Source organism: Littorina saxatilis, linkage group LG8 (genome assembly GCF_037325665.1).
Source record: "Littorina saxatilis isolate snail1 linkage group LG8, US_GU_Lsax_2.0, whole genome shotgun sequence".
Lineage (NCBI taxonomy): Eukaryota > Metazoa > Mollusca > Gastropoda > Littorinimorpha > Littorinidae > Littorina > Littorina saxatilis.
Window position 1 is genome coordinate 9,142,024 of NC_090252.1, and position 20,333 is coordinate 9,162,356.

General features: G+C 41.9%; 1 protein-coding gene across 2 annotated transcripts in view; it reads left to right on the forward strand.

Annotated features, from left to right (window-relative positions):
• Positions 1-5,125: 5,125 nt before the first annotated feature.
• LOC138972717 (E3 ubiquitin-protein ligase CBL-B-like) overlaps positions 5,126-20,333 on the forward strand; it is a 33,471-nt gene continuing 18,263 nt past the window's right edge. Inside the window, exons 1-2 of one of the 2 annotated variants that reach the window (XM_070345373.1) lie at positions 5,126-5,759; positions 16,666-16,812. In XM_070345373.1, the coding sequence (XP_070201474.1) occupies positions 5,227-5,759; positions 16,666-16,812 (680 nt within the window). In that variant the 5' untranslated portion in view covers positions 5,126-5,226. The remainder of the gene's footprint in view (positions 5,760-16,665; positions 16,813-20,333) is intronic. The other variant, XM_070345372.1, reaches the window with a different exon arrangement.

Genomic DNA, 20,333 nt, shown 5'->3' on the forward strand with positions numbered 1-20,333 from the left:
TGCGGCCTGCGCCCACCCAGTCGTCAGTCACGTTCCTCTCGCTTCCATTACTATACACGTAGTACCACATGTACATGTATGCAACTTCAAGTTCTTCTTTTCAGCGGTCACTGATCAAAATAAATTTGATTTGACATTTAGGATTAGGCCTAAAAAAAAATAGGTGTGGTTACGGTAACCCGACCTACCCTATTAAGTTTTACTCGGGCCGACCCTATAACTTTTTATTACATTTGTCAAAAAAACACCACAAAAAACAAGAAAACGAGTGCAGAAAACGCAATGAAAGCGAAAGCTCTCGAGTCGCACACTTATTTCCCTGTCAAGTAGGTTTTAATTTGTACACATTAGAAAAAAAAGTTTAAAAAAAAAAGAAGTGATTGCCTACCTTCCTATTTTTTGGGGCTATGTTACCTTAACCACACCTATTTCTTTGTGTGTGCCGTAGCAGGTAGATACACAGTTGATAAGAAGCAAAATGAACTTTATTTTCCAACCGCCACCACTACTAAGGCCAAACAAAAATATATGTTTGTCAGTTTAGGGTAACCCGACCGACCCTATTTTTTCCCGCCGACCCTCCAATTTTTTTTCATTTCTAAAAAAAAAAAGTCTAAAAAAACCAACCTTTGGCACATTTTGAGAACCATACCGACTAACAATACAAAAATAAAATTTTAAAAAAGCCGACCTTACCGACCCTATTTATTTTGATCACGTTACCCAGAACCAACATATCATTCTTCTTCTTCTTCGTTCATGGGCTCAGACTCCCATGTTCACTCATGTTTTTAGCACGAGTGGATTTTTACGTGTGTTACCGTTTTTAACCCGCCATTCAGGCGGCATACGCCGATCAGTTTCGGGGGAGGCATGCTGGGTATGTTCGTGTTTCTATATTGTTACCTTTCTTTGTATCCTATGGGAGGAATTAATATAACGTACTCATCTGAGAAGCCTGGTCTTGAGCTTTCTCGGACACTCTGCTGTTTTGTCTTGACGTGGCCTTCTTGGCGGCTTGGTCAACTCAGTGTGGATACCAGTCAAATCATTGTAATCAGTTATGAGAAAATTGAGTAAGACAGAGAGAGAGAAAGAGAGAGAGAAAGAGAGAGAGAGAGAGAGAGAGAGAGAGAGAGAGAGAGAGAGAGAGAGAGAGAGAGAGAGAGAGAGAGAGAGAGAGATATCAATAATGCCGCCGCAATGCGTGAGTGAAAAAGGTAACCCGCCATTGTCATTGACTTCTTGTGGTCCCTGCGATGAAAGGACAGCCTTGGAACCAGGCAGAAGTGTCCCTATATTGCAGACTAGATGATTACCCGCTTCGCCGGGTACCGGCCTCGCCGGGAAGAAGTAGAGCCGAATACCAGGCTGCGCACGAAGGAAAGGAGATAAACGCGCAAAACACTGGAGACCTTCTAAAAATAGTAACGTGCAGTGACCTTCTAAAAATAGTAACGTAGTAACGGGAATATGGATTGACGCCACACGGAGGAAGGGAGATAATCGCGGCTGAAAACACTGGAGAAGATAAGGAAGAGTTACTGGTAGTGGATCCCGACAACAAAAAACAAAAAAACAAAAAAATCGGTTCAGCGCGCACAGCGCTGCGCGCTGAGAGCACGTGTTGAAATATCTCATCGATGAGGTTGTGTCCGGGGTCACGTGTAGCTGAATACGGTGTCCAAATTTGAAAAAGATCCACCGAAAACTTTGGCCGTGCATCGCGAACAGACAGACAGACAGACAGACAGACACTAGTCGTATATATGTATAGATAGATAGATAGATGGCCCGTCACGACGTGACATGTATATTTTGGTCTCGATTACAAAGGAACAACGGAAGGTGTCCTTTATTGCGAAGTGATTTTGTCATCAGAGTCAGTGAGAGGGGGCCTGACATTCACGGCACGGGTACCATGAAGACGCGTTGAAAGACTGAGCAAACGACTGACTCGGAAGTTCTGTGTATCTTTATTTCACCTATCGATACCTGTGTCAGAGAGCGGGCTGTGAGCTGCCGGAAAACTTTTAAAATGCTTTCTGTGTTTTAGGTAAGAGGGTTTTACTGTCTTCTGAGGTCATAACTGCTGAACGCTATCGATGTTGACACGAATCAGAGTTCTGCTTGAGCTCTGTTATTTCGAAGAACAAGACAATTATGCCCATCGCTGAGGCAGGGCCGGACCCAGGGGGGGGGGGGGGGGGGGGGGGGGGGGGGGGGTTCCAGGGGTTCCGGAACCCCACCCCTGGAAAAAGCATGTACCTTGCTTTGAGTGGGTTTTTTGGCTCACGTAAGTGTAGCCTATGCGATCGTAACTTTGTCTGTCTGTGCGTGCGTGCGTGCGTGCGTATGTGCGTGCGTGCGTGTGTATGTCTGTGGTAGAAACTCTAACATTTGAAGACGTCACATTACATTGACGTCACATTATGACGTAAGAGGGTTAGACGTCACGCGAAGGAAGTACTGAAAGTCTCGGTCATTATTATTTTGAGCGGGCCGAGACTAGTTGGCAGTCGTGTCCCTGTAAGTAGGCTACATGCAGACAGACAGATCTAGATCTAGTGTCTCGCTTTCTTGCACAGTTTCACCTATGCTCTTTCTGTGTGTGTGTGTGTGTGTGTGTGTGTGTGTGTGTGTGTGTGTGTGTGTGTGTATGTGTGACGGAGTGATTGAGTTTGTGTTACTGTTTGTCGATTTCTTACGTGAGCCTTGAAGGCTTCGCCTCTTGTTTTTACTAGTTTTAGCACCAAACCAATGCTGCTCTTTACCCTCAAAACAAGGCCCAGAATGCACCAGATTGCACAGATTTTAACCGTTTTTCAAAAATTTTCCGGGGGAGCATGCAGGCGCGCGCTTGTGGCTTCGCCACTTCGCTGATTTGCCCCCCCCCCCCCCCCCCAAAAAAAAGGAGGAACCCCCCCCCTTACAACTCATTTGGTCCGGCCCTGCTGAGGTGAAAAGTAACAGTTGTTCTCATGAATATGGTTTAACCACAATAGGTCTGTTTCACCTTTTTCATGGGAGAGCATCCTTCACTTGAACTTAAAACACATGCTTGCACTGATAAACAGCCTGGCTGCATCCTAACTGTGCAAAGTGGGAATGCTCTTGTTGGACTTTATTTCGTAATTGACACTCATGTCAATCTGCTAATTTAATCCAGCAAACAATTCCCACCCTGACAAGGAAGCAGACAGGTTGTTGAATTGTTTTAATGTTCAAAGTTGTAGGATGCTCTTATTCCGTGGAACTTCTAACGCTGGAACAGATCTGAGGTGATGCACATTAACACCTACGAGAGAAAATGTAGGGCCTAGCTTACAAGGAAATAAGATCACATTAAGAGTATAATTAGAAAGGGGCGATTATACTGTCTACCACAGGTATATGATCTACAAGTTCGTATCCCCCTTCATTGGCTCTGTCGACGCCCGTTTTTAACCGCTTAATTGTTTCCCTTTATATAACCGCCCGGCATAGAGCGTCGACGTCTTAAACGAAATCTTCAAAATCTTCAAAACCGTTTGGAACTCTGGGTATGTGAAATCATTTCATGAAATGCCGTCAGCGGCGTCTTTCGCCGATTGGTCAATGCATATCGTAGCTCGATTGTCAACATAATGCCGATCATACTTGAAATTAACGCTATTTGAGTTAGCTTTCCAAACTCAGTGATACGAAGTAAACGGGAGGGGGCAGCTATCAACCTTAGGCTTACCTCGAACGGTGAGATCGACAGAACGTACGTACGTAACCGGTGGCAGTTCACAAATAAGCGGACTGTCATCATTATAGTCTAGCAAACGCCACTTCCATGTACATGTGGCCAGTGACTCCCTGCGGCTTTTATAAACATTTGATGTTATGTGCATGTGAGGTAATGAAGTTGGTAGGAGCCGGGGTGGGGGCGTGAGGTCTCCTGCTAAATAACACCACTGTACTTTATTAATACAGTCGTATTCTTACTAGGCAGGAGAATCTCCGAGTCTTCAACCCCGTGTACATTCAGTAGAGCATGGCAGTCACAGTGAGTGTGTACACTACAGAAAGCAGAAGTGTTCGGGGGCACGTTCCAAGAAACAGACAAAATCCAGTCAGTCAGTGCGGCCGCTCGCAAAGCCTCGGCCCGCCGCCAGTCGAACAGACGAGGGCCTGGGGTTGACTGACTTGTCTGTCCTGTCTGTCTCACCACAGTGGTTTCGGAATAGACTTAAAAAACTGGAAACTCAAACTCTCGCTGCTCAGTGTACTGGCGCCACACTGACGGAGATGCGACACGTCTATGACCGGCGCAGACACAGACTCACCAAAGGCACTTGTCACATAGTTCAAGTTTGGTTGTAAGAGCAGTTTCTGTTTTCTCCATAAACTACTATGTCTTCAACTGATGTGGGCGTCAGTTAAACATTGGTCCACACCAGTGCCATCCCCACTGATGATGTAGTACGTCGACGCACACCGAAGACGGCTGACAGTACTGCCAAGCCGGCCGGCCCCGGACACACACATCAGTGATAACAGTACCACACACACCCGGGACTGACCACCACACACACATGACACACTGAGACACATTGACACACACACTGGCACACACACACGACACTCACGACACACACAAACACGTACTGACACACAGACCTTGTGGCAAGAGGCCAAGGGTGGCTGGGGATAATGCAAAAGAGAAAAACTTAGGGAAAGAAAGTGTTTAAAACAAATGAAAACAAGAAAGTTCTCAGAAATTCACGCTCAGCATTTCCCCTCTTTCACGTGCTGTTCAAATTTTAAGGAATTCAGTCCGAACATTGCTTTCTGAATTCTGTCTCTGATTTATTACCTCGACGTGAGAAAAAGATCGAGAATTGACGTTTAACACACATGTTATTTGCTGCGAACAAGACTCGTGCAGTCAAACTATGCTTTTCAAACCATTCCAATTTTTGTTCAGTTCCTGAGGGAAAAAACACTTCTTTTTACTGTTCGTATGTTAGTCTGACTTTACCACGTTACGGTAGCAGACGACACAGAGACCTTGTTCAGTGCTATTAATTTACACACACTCTCTTACAGATTTCATCCTGTAATATAATCGGGCGCAACGTTGCTTTGAACGCAGAGGACTGCCCTCGCCCACTCAGTTTCACCTCATTCACAAACACACGGAGTGAAACGTAGTGGACGGATCGTTGGGAATCGGGAGAGGCAACCAGGAAGGACAAAATGGCGCTCAGTAGTGGAAGAGCGAAACCCCAACAGTCCAAGAATATTGGTGCTGTTTTCAGTCGCATCTTTGTTCCACCGAAGCTTCTAGTCGTGGATAAACGGACGATCGAGAAATCATGGAAGATGATGGACAAAGTGGTGAAAATGTGCCAGCATCCTCGGATGAACCTTCGAAACAGCCCTCCGTTCATTTTGGACATTCTTCCAGACAGCTATCAACACTTGCGAATGATATGTTCCAAGTACGACGACAAGCTCCAGGCTCTCAACGACTGTGAATACTTCAGAATTTTTCTGGAGAACCTCATGAACAAATGCAAAAACACTATTAAACTGTTCCGTGACGGCAAGGATAAAATGTTTGACGAAAACGCGCACTCCCGTCGCAACCTGACGAAGCTGTCTCTGGTGTTCTCTCACATGCTTGCTGAATTAAAAGCTATTTATCCCAACGGAATCTACAGCGGGGACTCTTTCAGAATCACCAAAGGCGATGCTTCAGATTGGTGGAGACGATCTTTTGGAGACAAGTGAGTGATACGGGTGGGATGGAGCGTGAAAAGTGAGGGAGGGGGAGGAAGGGGGGAAAAGGGGGAGGGGCAGGGAAGAGAGTGCATTCTGGCTGATGCAGTTGCTGTGAAGCAAGGTGTGACTCAGCCAGGCATGACAACCTCCAGGCAGTGCATTCTGTGAAGTTTGATGACATGGTCCTTTTACTGCCATGGTTTATGACTTTCCCTTTTTCCTGACTCTAGCTCCTGACTTGCTTAGCTTGTTAGCACACCTGATGAATCACTATTGGCATTGCTGTTGATTTTTAAAATTTGATTTTGATTTTATCTCAGTCCTGTTGTATTTTTTTTTTTTTACAAAATACTTTGCTTACAATTGCTGACAATGTTACTGATCCAGTGTTGTTGCCAGCCTAAGAAGACAATAGGTCATTTGGACCTCCCTTAAAAAAACCAATAGGTCCAAATGTCCTGGCTTTAAAAAAACAATAGGTCCAAATTGTACCGCCATACCTTTGAATTTGATACATGCAATGCAAAATAACTTACGGTCCGGAGTTAAATCTATCTTTTTACGCAAAAATGACAATAAAGCCATTGAACAATGATAACACTTTATTATCTGATTCTCACAGAAATGAGTGTATGGCGCTCATTTGCTGATTTTTTGCAGTACACATTAAATGTATATAAACTTTTTTTATTTTAATTTTTTTTTTTAACCTTTTTCTTACGTTTTGTTAACGTCTTTTTACGTTTGTTTTTAAATTTTTAATTTTTTAAACGCTTTCTTAGTTTACTTACAATTATTTAGCACATGTTTTTGACCTAGATATATATTGAAACTAATTAAAGTATACTTGACTTCATAATTTTTGTAAACATTTTTTTTGGTACGAAAAGCGAAAAAAAACTTTAGGGTCGGCGCTTAAAAATAGGGTCGGTCGGGTTACCGGAAACAGACATATTTTTCTTTTGGGCCTTACCCAGGGTGGTAGCTTTTTCCGTCATATTTAACCATAATATGTGACCCTCCACGACAGAATGAGTCGCATGTCACCTTTGCATGATTTTCATATTTTTACATTTTCCTACAGAGTTTTTTATGCTCTATCCAGTGGTGAAAACCGTTTTAGAAAAGAGCGGAAACTGTTTGGGTAATAAGCCTGTGACTTAGGTTATCCTCACACTGTTACCAGACACTCCCCGGACTTTTATTAAGCCTAGCGCAGAAACGCACGAGATGACATGCGACTCATTTCGTGGTGGAGGGTCACATATGTTCTCTCAGCAATTCATTAAACATCTTATTATTGCTATGACATTGCCAAGTACTGTTAATACCATTACCAAATTCCACTTGAGAAGAATATTATTATGAGATGATGAATACCCGATAACAAAATTTTATTTTCAGCAAAGTCTAAAGCACTGAGAGTCAAGTAGTTACCATAACAAGGTGAACAAATGAGAATATTGCTTGAATTCCTCAGGAAAAACTGTTGGTGTACGAAACATTTACAATTTTTATGTTTAACAATAAGTGAATCACATTATAGAGCCATAGGTTCATCACTTTATCAATTCATGTGATCACATGTTCTGTTTGATCTGTAAGACTATGAGAACAACTGTATACATAATGTATACATGTACATACTCCGCACTTTAACTTCCTGGGTCATGTGCACAACATTTATAACGTGACAGACTTCATTAGTGAAGCTATTGTTTAGTGAGTCATTGTTTATAGTTAATAATTGGTCAGCGTAAGTTATTTATTCACTCAGTTACATTCTACCTGTTGTCATAAAATATAGTGTGCATTCCATGACATACATCATGAAAATAACTCACTCCAGTTTGTTTAATGTCAGGATAACTGTGTTGCGTTTGTGTGTGTGTTTGTGTCACTGTGTGTGTCACTGTGTGTGTGTGTGTTTCTAGGTTGCACTAGCAGGCTGTTATTTTATTTTTTATCCAATGTATTGTTTTTCTGATCGATGAAAACAAGTTCAGTGTCTGTTTGTGTATAGAAAAAAAGGATAGTTACCTCAAATACATTTTTCTCTGTAACATTTTCCCTGATTAATCTGACAGGACAAAAACTTATTTAGTTATTACTATGACTATTATGACAAGTGTTTTGAAAGCTGACATGACATTTAACAGTAATGCTTAGAATACCTGTGCTCAAGTCAACCAGCAACAGGAAAATTCTCAACACATTCAGATAGGTATATTAAAACATGTTTGTCAAAAGTACCTAACAGAAGAGAGTTGATGATCAGCATAAAGGCTGATTGTCAACAGTATTGGCATTAACCGGTAAATACCGGTATTTTACCGGTTGAAACGAGAAAATACCGGAACAAAATTGGCTGCAGGTATGACCTACCGTGTTTTTTTTCGCTGGTAGAACATTAAAACCAGTACTTTGAGTCTGAGTTGGACTCTAACTGGTTCCAATGACCAGCCTACTGTTTTTTTCTGGACTGTTTGCACCATAAAAGTTTTTGTACCGGTTTGAAAAAATACTAGCGCCAAGGGATTTTCTGGAGCATCAAAGAACCTTCCTTCATGTGTGAATGACAATGATCATGTACGCTCCCATACTACAGTGGAACCCCCCTTAAGACCCCCCAATTTAAGACTCCCTCCTTTTCAAGACCTTGTTTTCTCAGATTTTCTGTTCATAACCTCTGTAAATGTACCCCCACTTAAAGACTCCCTCCTTTTTAAGACCCTGTTTTCTCAGGTTTTTGGAGGTCTTAAAAGGGGGGTACTCATCTGTCCAGACATTATTAATTGGCTCACGTAAGTGTAGCCTATGCGATGCTAACTTTTGTCTGTCTGTGCGTGCGTGCGTGCGTGCGTGCGTGCATATGTATGTATGTATGTATACATGTATGTATGTCTGTGGTAGAAACTTTAACATTTGAAGACGTCACAACATTTGAAGACGTCACATTATGACGTAAGAGGGTTAGACGTCACGCGAAGGAATTACTGAAAGTCTCGGTCATTGTTATTTTGAGCAGGCCGAGACTAGTTTTTTCTTCGAAATCGGCCATTCAGATCTAGATCTAGTGTCTCGCTTTCTTGCACAGTGTCACCTATGCCTCTTACTGTGTGTGTGTGTGTGTGTATGTGTGACGAAGTGATTGAGTTTGTGTTACTGTTTGTCGATTTCTTACGTGAGCCTTGAAGGCTTCGCCTCTTGTTTTTGTTATGTGATCACACAGACATGTCTGAAACTAGGAGGAATGCTACTGTTTCATGTTAATGATGATTAACATGAAACAGTAGCATTCCTCCTAGTTTCAGACATGTCTGTGTGATCACATAACAAAAATCAACAGCTTAATGGCTGCTTCCCTTGCAGAGTGGGATGTTTTTGAATGTATTTGGCAGAAAATGACACTGGTAATGGTATCAGTTACCGGCACGGTTGGCCTAGTGGTAAGGCGTCCGCCCCGTGATCGGGAGGTCGTGGGTTCGAACCCTGGCCGGGTCATACCTAAGACTTTAAAATTGGCAATCTAGTGGCTGCTCCGCCTGGCGTCTGGCATTATGGGGTTAGTGCTCAGGACTGGTTGGTCCGGTGTCAGAATAATGTGACTGGGTGAGACATGAATTAGCCTGTGCTGCGTCTTCTGTCTTGTGTGTGGCGCATGTTAAATGTCAAAGCAGCACCGCCCTGATATGGCCCTTCGTGGTCTGCAAGACTTTATGAACAACTATTTCTCCGTTGGGAGAAAAATGAGGATGTCTACAGGCAAGGTAGTGTCATATTCTTTATTTTGGGTTCTCCTTTTAGTCACACCCAACGATGGCCGTTACTTTTGGCAACGAAAAACTACTCTTTCTACCACCAGATTACTCTTTTTGGCTGGGCTCATTACTCCTTGTAATTTTTGGGGTAGGCAGGTCTGGGCATAATTAGTGAGATACAGGTTTTAAATTAAACTCAGATTGGAAGGTATAGTCTTATTGTCCTAAGGTCCAAAGACTAAGGTATCAAGTCAGCTCCCTGTGCTCTTTGCAAGCTATGTTAAGCTTTAAACACACACACAGACACATGCAGACAGACACATAGTCACTGTTCATTGAGTCACTCACACACACAGACGCACACACATACGAACACACACACACATACGAACACACATGCGCACACACACACACACACACACACACACACACACACACACACACACACACACACACACACACACACACCAGAAACAAATCCCAGACTCTATAACCTACATAAAACAATGCCCTGAAATTCGTCCCATCATCAAATTACGCCCAGTTACCAAGTACCCTACCCTTACCACTAGTAACCAAAAGAGAATAAGGGCACACTTGAAAACTCAGCCTTCCAGTTCTTGACTATCTGTGCACAAATCAGCCCTGTGCCTTCAGCAGAGCTGTGCTGCTCTAGTGTTAGTGCAGCTAGCACCGGAAGCACCACTTTGGCAATGAATGAATGAAAACTTGTGCTCTGTGCACCACTGATGCTATTGCCAGTGGTTATTGCGTGGAAAGGTCTGCAACATGCATAAAATGATATTAAGATCATAAAAGATGCAGAGATTCAGACAGAGATTGTTGGGAGGGAGAGGCTGAGTGGAGAAAGAGGAGACTGTGTGTCTCTCTGATTCTCTAGTTTTTAGATAAAAAAAATGTTTATGTACACAGAGGGAGGGAGGGAGGGAGGGAGGGAGGGAGAGAGAGAGAGAGAGAGAGAGAGAGAGAGAGAGAGAGAGAGAGAGAGAGAGAGAGAGAGAGAGAGAGAGAATGACAATTCTTTATTTAACGAGGGTAGTAGATTAAGCAGTGGTCTGCTTTTTTACATCCAGCCCTCACCCTAAAGAGGGACTAACTAAAGAGAGAGAGAGAGAGAGAGAGAGAGAGAGAGAGAGGAGAGAGAGGGCCTGGAACGCCGAAGAAGAAGAGAGAGAGAGACAGAGACAGAGACAGAGAGGGAGACAGAGAGAGACACAGACACAGACAGACAGAGTGAGAGTGAGACAATGCGAGAAAGAGAGAGTGTGTTCAGGCTTTGTTTAGTCACTCAATGTTTCCTTGAAAGAGGGAAGTATACTCTGTATGTTCCTGGGTTAAAAATTGCTTTCTTCAATGAACATATCTTGTCAAAGAGGTGAGGACATTGTTTTTACATTAGGCTTACTTGTCCCTTCCTTCCTAAATGTTCTTTGATGTTATTGGCACAGTATTGATTGTTTTACCTTGTTTCATTTCTCACATCTCTCTCTGAAGTGGTTTTCTTCCTTCAAGGTTTGCAAGTTTGAATGGTTGAGACTTAGCACTGGACATGATGTGTGTTATTGACTGCTTAACAGTGATCGCAGTATTGTCAGGTCCCTCTTACAAGAGGCCACCGTCCAATATCAATCAATCAATATGATCAATATGAGGCTTATATCGCGCGTATTCCGTGGGTACAGTTCTAAGCGCAGGGATTTTGTTTATTTATTTTATTTTATTTTATGCGATTTATTTATGCCGTGTGAGATGGAATTTTTTTACACAATACATCACGCATTCACATCGGCCAGCAGATTGCAGCCATTTCGGCGCATATCCTACTTTTCACGGCCTATTATTCCAAGTCACACGGGTATTTTGGTGGACATTTTTATCTATGCCTATACAATTTTGCCAGGAAAGACCTTTTTGTCAATCGTGGGATCTTTAACGTGCACACCCCAATGTAGTGTACACCCTACTGTCTCTGTCTCAAATATTCCCTCCCGTGACAGGCTACCTGTTAGAGAGGGACACTTTTATTCGGTCCCATGGTTGTATTTTCATCACAGGCAATTATCTACTGATGATTCTTGACATCCTTTTCCCCGAGTTGCTCAGATCAGGTTACAAATACAACCATCTTTGGAGGCAGACGGATATGGTTAGGACAGTGAGACTGAGAGCTGTGACAGACAAAACCTTAAAACAATAGCCCTCACCCCCCCCCCCCACCTCCAGCCCCCTCCTTTTTGACCTAAGAGGTGCAAGCTGTGACCCCCAGACCACACTGACTGCGGTTTTTAAGACCGTCTGTGCAAACGGTGAGTGAGAGAGGTGACACTGTGCACATCAGTGCTGGCTAGGGGACAGGATATGACCCATCCATACTGACCTCTGCCTCAGTGCCTGTAGTGCCGTGACCCTGTGTGCAGAAATGTGCCCCATGTCAGATTACTGAACTGGGGACTGCCTGACTGCACAGCTTATAGCTTTAGGGTTGAGGGCTACAGTTATTCCCATGATGGGGAAAGTGGTGACATGTTGGCAGTGTTGACCTCTTGATTTGTTTTGTTATCTGTTTTGTGATGATTGTTGTACATGACATTGTTAGAGTAGGTGTAGGGCAGGGAGAACACATTGTTTAGACACAAGAAGACGGAAAGTACAATGGTACGTGTGCATACACATGTAGACAATTGTACGTTGTTTTTTGTTCAGTCATAATCTATGAATAATTATCATGAATATATCCCGTCGCGATATATTAACCTTCGTGGTTGAAAACGACGTTAAACACCAAATAAAGAAAGAAAAGAATCATGAATATATATATGAAAATGAGCCAACAGAGGCATGCATGCACATGTATGTAAGTATGTACACACTTGTCCCCCCCCCCCCCCCCCGCCATAAACACATGTATATATATATATAAAGAACACCTTCTGTAGTTATTTGTCACAAATAGATTTTTTACAAAAAAATACCAAATGTACCTGTCATGACAGGCCACCTGCAATTTAGGGACACTTTCCACAAGTGCCAAGGGTCCTTTCATCACAGGTACCACTGTACTCAACATGGCTGTACATTGTAATGGGGTTTTGGGAGAAGGAAACACCTCTGTAACTGTACCAGCAGACAAAACCCTCTGTAACTATGTTATTGACCAGTGCCAGCATTACTCATGGCAACTTTCCATAGAGGGCTTGGCTAGCCTAGCGTTCAGTAAATTCAGCCAGGGTTTTCACAAACACACTGCAGGTCCTTCCACTCAAATGCATGCACCCCTCACAGCAGGGTATTTCCAATGCATGCCAAAGCACTGACAGAGTGAAATACATTGTTCATATAATGCTTGTCTGTGGTGCATTCATACCTGTCTTTATGCTTGGGCGAATCGCTGTGAAGTTCCATGCACTGGCTGGCTGGCGAAATGACAGGCTTGTTCAATTAAACAGAAAACGTGTCCTTGACATCGCCAAACAAACACTTTTTGGCTCGCAGGTAGAGTGCACATGTGCATTGCATTTCGTGGCTGGGTGTGGAATAAAAGAGCAGGATCAATAAAGGTTGACATTAAACAAGGTTCATGCGAGCAGACACACTCATTGTAACTGTTATTGCGTTAACTAGAGTTTGGAATTAGATTTTTAAGTTTGGTTTTGTTGGTTAGAAACAATTGCATTAATTAGTCGCAAGGCCCATAAAGCGTCCCCATGATAATTTTATTCTATCATAGTCTGACTTTTCAAAATGCTGAGTCGATATTAGTATGGTAATATATGAAACAAATTTAAACCCAAGTGTATATATTTCACAAGGAATATAGTGTCAGGAAAGAAAAAGCACATTTAAGGCAAATGGGGGGAAACATGTACAGAATAACAGAGATGAGACTGAATTGTATGCAGAACGGCAAAAATAAGATTTTTCCTAACACATTATTAAATAGCCCATTTTTTATGGCCACATTATAGAAACCCTCAGCTCGAACCCTTCCACTGTACACTTTGCGTGGTCTAAAATGATATACATTTCTCTTAGTAATTTTTAGTTTTTTCAATTTCTGCCCAAGTCCCATCCCTGCAATAACAAGTTTTTATTAACACTCACACTAGTGCATGCGGAAATGCACATGAGGAAATAACACAGGGATTGAACAGACAGGAAAATATGGGTCCAGGAAATGAGGTACATGGTGAAGCACACGCAAAAGAGTTAGTTGATTATTATTATTTATTATGGTGAGCTTATATAGCGCGAACCACAATTAACTGTGCTCTCCGCGCTTTACATACTAATTTCTGCCGTGTGAAATGGAATTTTTTACAGACAGACAGACAAACAAACATTTTTTACACACAATATATAACGCATTCACATCGACCAGCAAACCTCAAGCCTATTAGGCGAAACTTTACCTTTCACGGCCTTTATTCCAAGTCACACGGATATTTTGATGGACATTTTTATCTATGCCTATACAATTTTGCCAGGAAAGACCCTTTTGTCAATCGTGGGATCTTTAACGTGCACACCCAATATAGTGTACACGAAGGGACCTCGGTTTTTCGTCTCATCCGAAAGACTAGCACTTGAACCCACCACCTAGGTTAGGAAAGGGGGGAGAAAATAGCGGCCTGACCCAGAGTCGAACACGCAACCTCTCGATTCCGAGCGCAAGTACGTTACCACTCGGCCACCCAGTCCAGTTGATAAAATGTAACATATCAGGACATCATAGACAGTGTTGAAGCACACACTTCACACAGGGACCAGGAAGTTTGAATGTAATGTAATGAGATACTTGACTCTATTGTGGTAGTACAATGAACTGCAGCAAAAGTTGGTCTACATACTAGTGGTACCTGCCATTAAGGTCCTCCTTGGGACGTGCCAAAAGTCTCCCCACATTGCTGGACTGGTCTTTCATCAAAGTTAATACTTTGGTTTAGATAACATTAACAGACTAAAAGACAAGTGTCCTTTCTTAGCAGATGGCCTGTCGCATCGGAGGGACCTAACATCACAGGTGTAATGTAATTCATATATAATACATGTTTAAGTAGGATAGCTGTATTTGGCAGTGGCCTGAATTTGATCCTGTGTGGGACTGACAGTTTCTGTGTGTGTATCCCACTGGGCTTAGCTTGAAATGGGGCTGGATTCCGGATATTGCTGTATGTTTCTGGCAGAACGTCAAGAGAGAGGCTTCAGTGGCCATATTTATTCAAGCATATTATTATGTTTATGTTACAAATAAAATTCTGTAGCCATATTTCCTCAAACTGACTGGCAATACACAAAAAGGTTTTTTTTTTCATATTCCTACTTGGCTAAGCTTCTGCTGGGGCTAATTCAGGATATTGCTGTATCTGGCAATGCATCAAGAGAAAGGCTTCAGTGGCCATATTTATACGGGCATACGATACAAATAAAACTCTGCTGGTATATTTGCTGAAATCATCTTTCCACTGCCCTTGAATTGTATGCCTCTTTCTGACAAAGGAGTCAATATGTGAGAGCTAGTACTGCACAAAAAAGGGACTTGTTATGATTTTGGTGTGAAACAAAGTCTTAAACTAGAGTAATAAAACAAGAACGGCAAGGTTGTGGCCATAAACAAAACAAAGCAATCACCAGAACCTTGAAGTATGTGTGACTTGGAATAATAGGCCGTGAAAAGTAGGATATGCGCCGAAATGGCTGCGATCTGCTGGCCGATGTGAATGCGTGATGTATTGTGTAAAAAAAATCCATCTCACACGGCATAAATAAATCCCTGCGCCTTGAACATGTGCGCGATATAAATTGCATAAAAATTTTTTTTAAAAATCCCTGCGCTTAGAACTGTAGTACCCACGGAATACGCGCGATATAAGCCTCATATTGATTGATTGAGTATTGATATTTAAAGTTCACAAGCACGATACACAGTAATGTTCAGACCAATACTGATGAAGGGTGATCCGGATGTTGCTTCGTCGAAGACTGCTTATATCGTACAAAACTTCTTCTTCCTTGGCGTTCCACACGCTTAGGCCAAAACAAAAAAATAGTCTGTTTACGGTATCCCGACCAACCCTATTTTTTCGCACGACCCTAGACTTTTTTTGGGCATTTGGGGGAAAAAAAAGGTCTTTGTTTTTTGGCAAAATAACTTAAAAATATGGTTTTTGGGAGAAAGAAAAAAAGAGAAAAAAAATTCCCGACCTATCGACCCTATTTTTTTGGCCTTATTGTTACCGTAAACAGACTATTTATTTTTTGTGCCTTACAACTTGCAAGAAATCTTTCTTTACATCTTACAAGATATCTTTGTTAACCACTTGCAAGATATCTTTGCTTATATCTTACAATATATCAGGCATGGGAATTGTCCGCCGAACGGCGGATTTTCGCCGAATTTTTTTTTTGTTCCGCCGAAAATGCAAAAGTGTCCGCCGAAAAAATAAAGGGGGGGAGGCACACAAAAAAAGCACCGGTTACTTTGGCCTTTGCGCAAAATCCCGCGAAAACTTTCCGTACTTTGTTCACGCACTGCTACCGCCCGCCTCAGTTATTGAACTTTTATGTTTGAAAGTAAACCAGATTGCACAGATTGTGTTACAAGTTACATTTTCCTGTTTGTCTCAACAGATCAATTTTTTTACAAATTTAAACCATATAATACATGTATATAATTTTTTCTTCAAAAAAGCAAAAATTGGTACATTTTTGTACTAAAAACTCTGATTCTAAAAACAGAATTTAATGGCAAACTTGGAGCTCAGATGACACCAGATTGCACCATCTGGGTTCTTTGGAGAAAAATTTTTTCCGGGGGGGCATGCCCCCGGACCCCCCTAGTAAGGCTAAGCGCTTCGCGCCGTCGACTTGACGCTTCGCGTCTTCAGTTATAAATTTTCCGCCTTTTTTACTTTATTCAATTCCCATGCCTGATATATAAAATACATCTTTTAATACATCTTTGCATACAACTTAAAAAACATCTTTGCTTACAACTTAAAAAGGTATCTTTGTTAAACCACTTGCAAGATATCTTTTTTTTACACCTTACAAGATGTCTTTAAGAACTTATAAGTCTTTGTGGAAGCTATTACACAGCATAATCTAAAGTTGTTTTCCATGCTGTTGCCAGGATCATTGTCCCATGGAAAGAGTTTCGCATCACGCTAAACGAGACGCACCCCATCAGTTCACCGCTAGAGGCCATGGCGCTCAAGTCCACCATCGACCTCACCTGTAACGACTACATCTCCGTCTTTGAGTTTGACGTCTTCTGCAGGTAGGGACCAGTGTGCAGGCTGTGAAAACAAAAATATGTATTATTTATTTATTTATTTATTTATTTATAAAGTGATTGATTGATTGATTGATTGATTGATTGAATTAACTTCTTGATTTATTTGTATAGGATTTATTGATGAACAAATTAACGTATTTATTTATTTGTTCACTGTAAAGCCCCAGTTTAAGACCCTCCCATTTATTTTAATGACATCTGTTGGAATAAGACCTGATTGTCTTACATTTTCCACAGTACCAAGATTTCAGATTTTATCTGTCTGTTCCTAAGATGTCTTGGGCACAAATGTGAAAATGAAATCAAGGAGACAGATTGACACTGCAGGGTTTCATTTGCTAGTGCGCCCTGCGCCATTGGCGCATTAAATCTGAAAATGTCCCATCACAATTCCCTTCAGTGCGTCAAAGGGCGCATTGAGGTTACGTACCACTGCGCCAGCAAATGTACAGTTTACACACACACACACACACACTCACACTCACACACACACACACACACACACACACACACACACACACACACACACACACACACACACACACACACACACACACACATATATAACACGATATAGCGGCTAATTCTCAGATGGCACCATATTGCACCATTTTGCATCTTTAGTCAAAACGCGTACAGGCCTCTTTGGTGCTTCTTGCCTTAGACAATGTCCCATCGGAATTTGGTTGAGGGGGACAATATTAATGTCCCATTGCCTTTTTCTCCCAGGTTAAACCCTGCACTGTCACAACTATCGCTTGTCTTTGGTTTTTTAAGTTATTATTTTAGCCATAAAAGATTAGCCCCTCTGTTAGGCCAGATACAGAAAAAGCATATCTGTTCTTGTTCTTGTACCCTGCATGGTTAAATTAAGGATTGTCGTTGTCATTGCCATAGTCATTGTCTTCAGTTTTTCCAGTGATGGGCTCGTATGGTTTATAGGTTGATCAGTATTTGTGTTTATAAAACCCTGCCTTATAACAGTATGTGGTCAGACTTCATCTTATGGTGCAAATGATATCACCGTGAAAAATCTATCTGCAATTTATTCAGTGGGAAAATAAACATTCAGAGCCAATAAGTGAAAGTACAACATTGAGGTAAATGTTGTCTGATAATTAGTTTGATTTTGAGCGGTAGCGTGACATGGAATGAGTGCGCTACCGCAATCTTATTTTAACTTAAGGATTTTAACATTGAAGTTATCCTTGTTTTAGTGACCGGGTTTATTCAGTCTCTCAGTACTGTCTTGAGTAACACAATCAGTTAGCTTCTCCAGTATTTTCCTGGTTTCAAAGTATCCTTATCAGATTCATGAATAAATTGCTTTAAATGGATTGAACTTGAAGGCCCATGCACCTACTTCTTATGCTGAGTAAATTGCTGGTTAGGGTGACTCGCACTAATGTTTAACTTATTTTTCTGAATTCACCGCTGACAATTTTATGATTTTCATTATTTCTGTCTCAGAAATGCTTGTTTAACTTAATCGCTAATACTTCAACTGTTGAGAGCATATAATGACACACATTGGACTATGAAGTCCTTCCGTTTCTTGTTCGATAACAGCAAACTACTTGCTAGAAGTTTTATAATGTGTACATAAACTTTGCAATACTTTTCAAGGCAGGTCCAGCAAGAGTTTTCAAGTGGGGTTTGTTGCTTTAAACTGTCAAGGCCTGTCTCCATCCATATCAATGTCATGTCAGTCAATGACCGAGACATGTGTGTCGATGTGTTGTTGTGTTGGCTTGCAAACTACTTCCCTGTTTGTGACATGAAAATCAACCTTCTTTTAATCTACAGACTACTGCCTGGGGTCAAAAGTCAGCCCTTTTAAAGTGAAATGGCTATGTCACTCATGCCCCTTCCCCCCCCCCCCAACCCATCCCCTTCTTCTTGTGCAACCTTTTGATTGATATGGTCAGAGGTTATTAGACACTGAAGTGGAAAGAGTGTGTTTGCAATTGCTGATGTGGGTTGAATTTGTCCACTTGATGATTGATAGCCATCAGTACGAAAGACAATTAACACGCCATCAACTTTAGGGGCACTTTGAGCTGCTTAGAAGCATTTCTACTCACACTGTCACGGAGATGTTGGTGAGAAATTTTGTCTAAATGACTGCGCAACTGTCGGTTATTTTCAGAAAATTAAGCCAGTCCGAATGGTGTCACTTTTTTTCACGGTGGGAAAGTATGGCAGCTCTATTCTCTGCAGAAACGACAGTCGACAGTCGGTATGAAATAAGTGTGTCCGACTGCGGACACCAAACAACTTCTGTGCCTCATGACATGTACCACTGTTCTCAGAGCTAGTGGGGATGGCAACCCATCCTTGGTTACACGGTTAATTAGGCCCCCCCCCCCACCACCCTCCCTTTCCCCAGGCTAGATTGGCATCTGTTCATTAGGGTCATTTGTGTGACTGTGTGCTGTGCTGGCCAAGTTGGCTTCAGAACAATAGCTCAGTAAACATGCCTTGTGGAGCCCTTACAGTGTGTCTTTTTAGGGTCAGTTTGGGCAGTGCAAAGGCCAGTTTGATTTTGGTCACAATCCAATATCTGCTCCTGAGCAGGAGTTCGTCCATGGTTTGAATTAGGTTCAGTTGACAGGGAAATTGAAGATGCCGTCCTTCTTGCCTCAACTACAGCGGAACCCCCTTTTAAGACCTCCAAAAATCTGAGAAAATTGGGTCTTAAAATGCAGGGAGTCTTAAAATGCAGGGAGTCTTAAAATGCAGGGAGTCTTTAAAATGGGGGTAAATTTACAGAGGTTATAATAATAATAATAATAATGCAAACTTTTATAGCGCTATTCTAGAAAAATGTCTACTCTTAGCGCTTTACAATACATACATCGACAAGCATACTATACACGCACAGGCAAAGAAACCGACCAAACATAACCAACAAACTATACATGCACAGGGGTTATGAAGAAAAAGTCAGAAAAACAGGGTCTTAAAAGGGAGGAAATCCTAAATTGGGGGGTCTTAAAAGGGGGGTTCCACTGTATCACGTTGATATATATACCGATGAACTTCTTTCAACACAAAATACCTATTCTGCACAGAGGAAAAGAAAAATGTGGTGTTTTTCCTTTTACCTTACATTTTTAGGGTGCTTATTTCAAATTCTAAACTGATAATATTACAAGCTTTCCATCAATTAGTGTGACTCCTCTCTCTCAGTCTGTCTCTCTCTGTTTCTCTCTCGTCTCTCTGTTTCTCTCTCGTCTCTCTCGTCTCTTTCTCTATTTCTCTCTTGTCTCTCTCTCTCAGGAAAAGAGTGTGGTGTGTGTGTGGGTGTGTGTGCGTGCGTGCGTGCACACATGTGTGTGTGTGTGTGTGTATGTTTGTGTGTGTGTGTATGTTTGTGTGAGTGTGTCTGTGTGTTTGTACATGTGTGTGTGTGTGTATGTTTGTGTGAGTGTGTGTCTGTGTGTTTGTACATGTGGGTGTGGGTGTGTGTGTGTGAGTGTGTGTGAGTGTGTGTCTGTGTG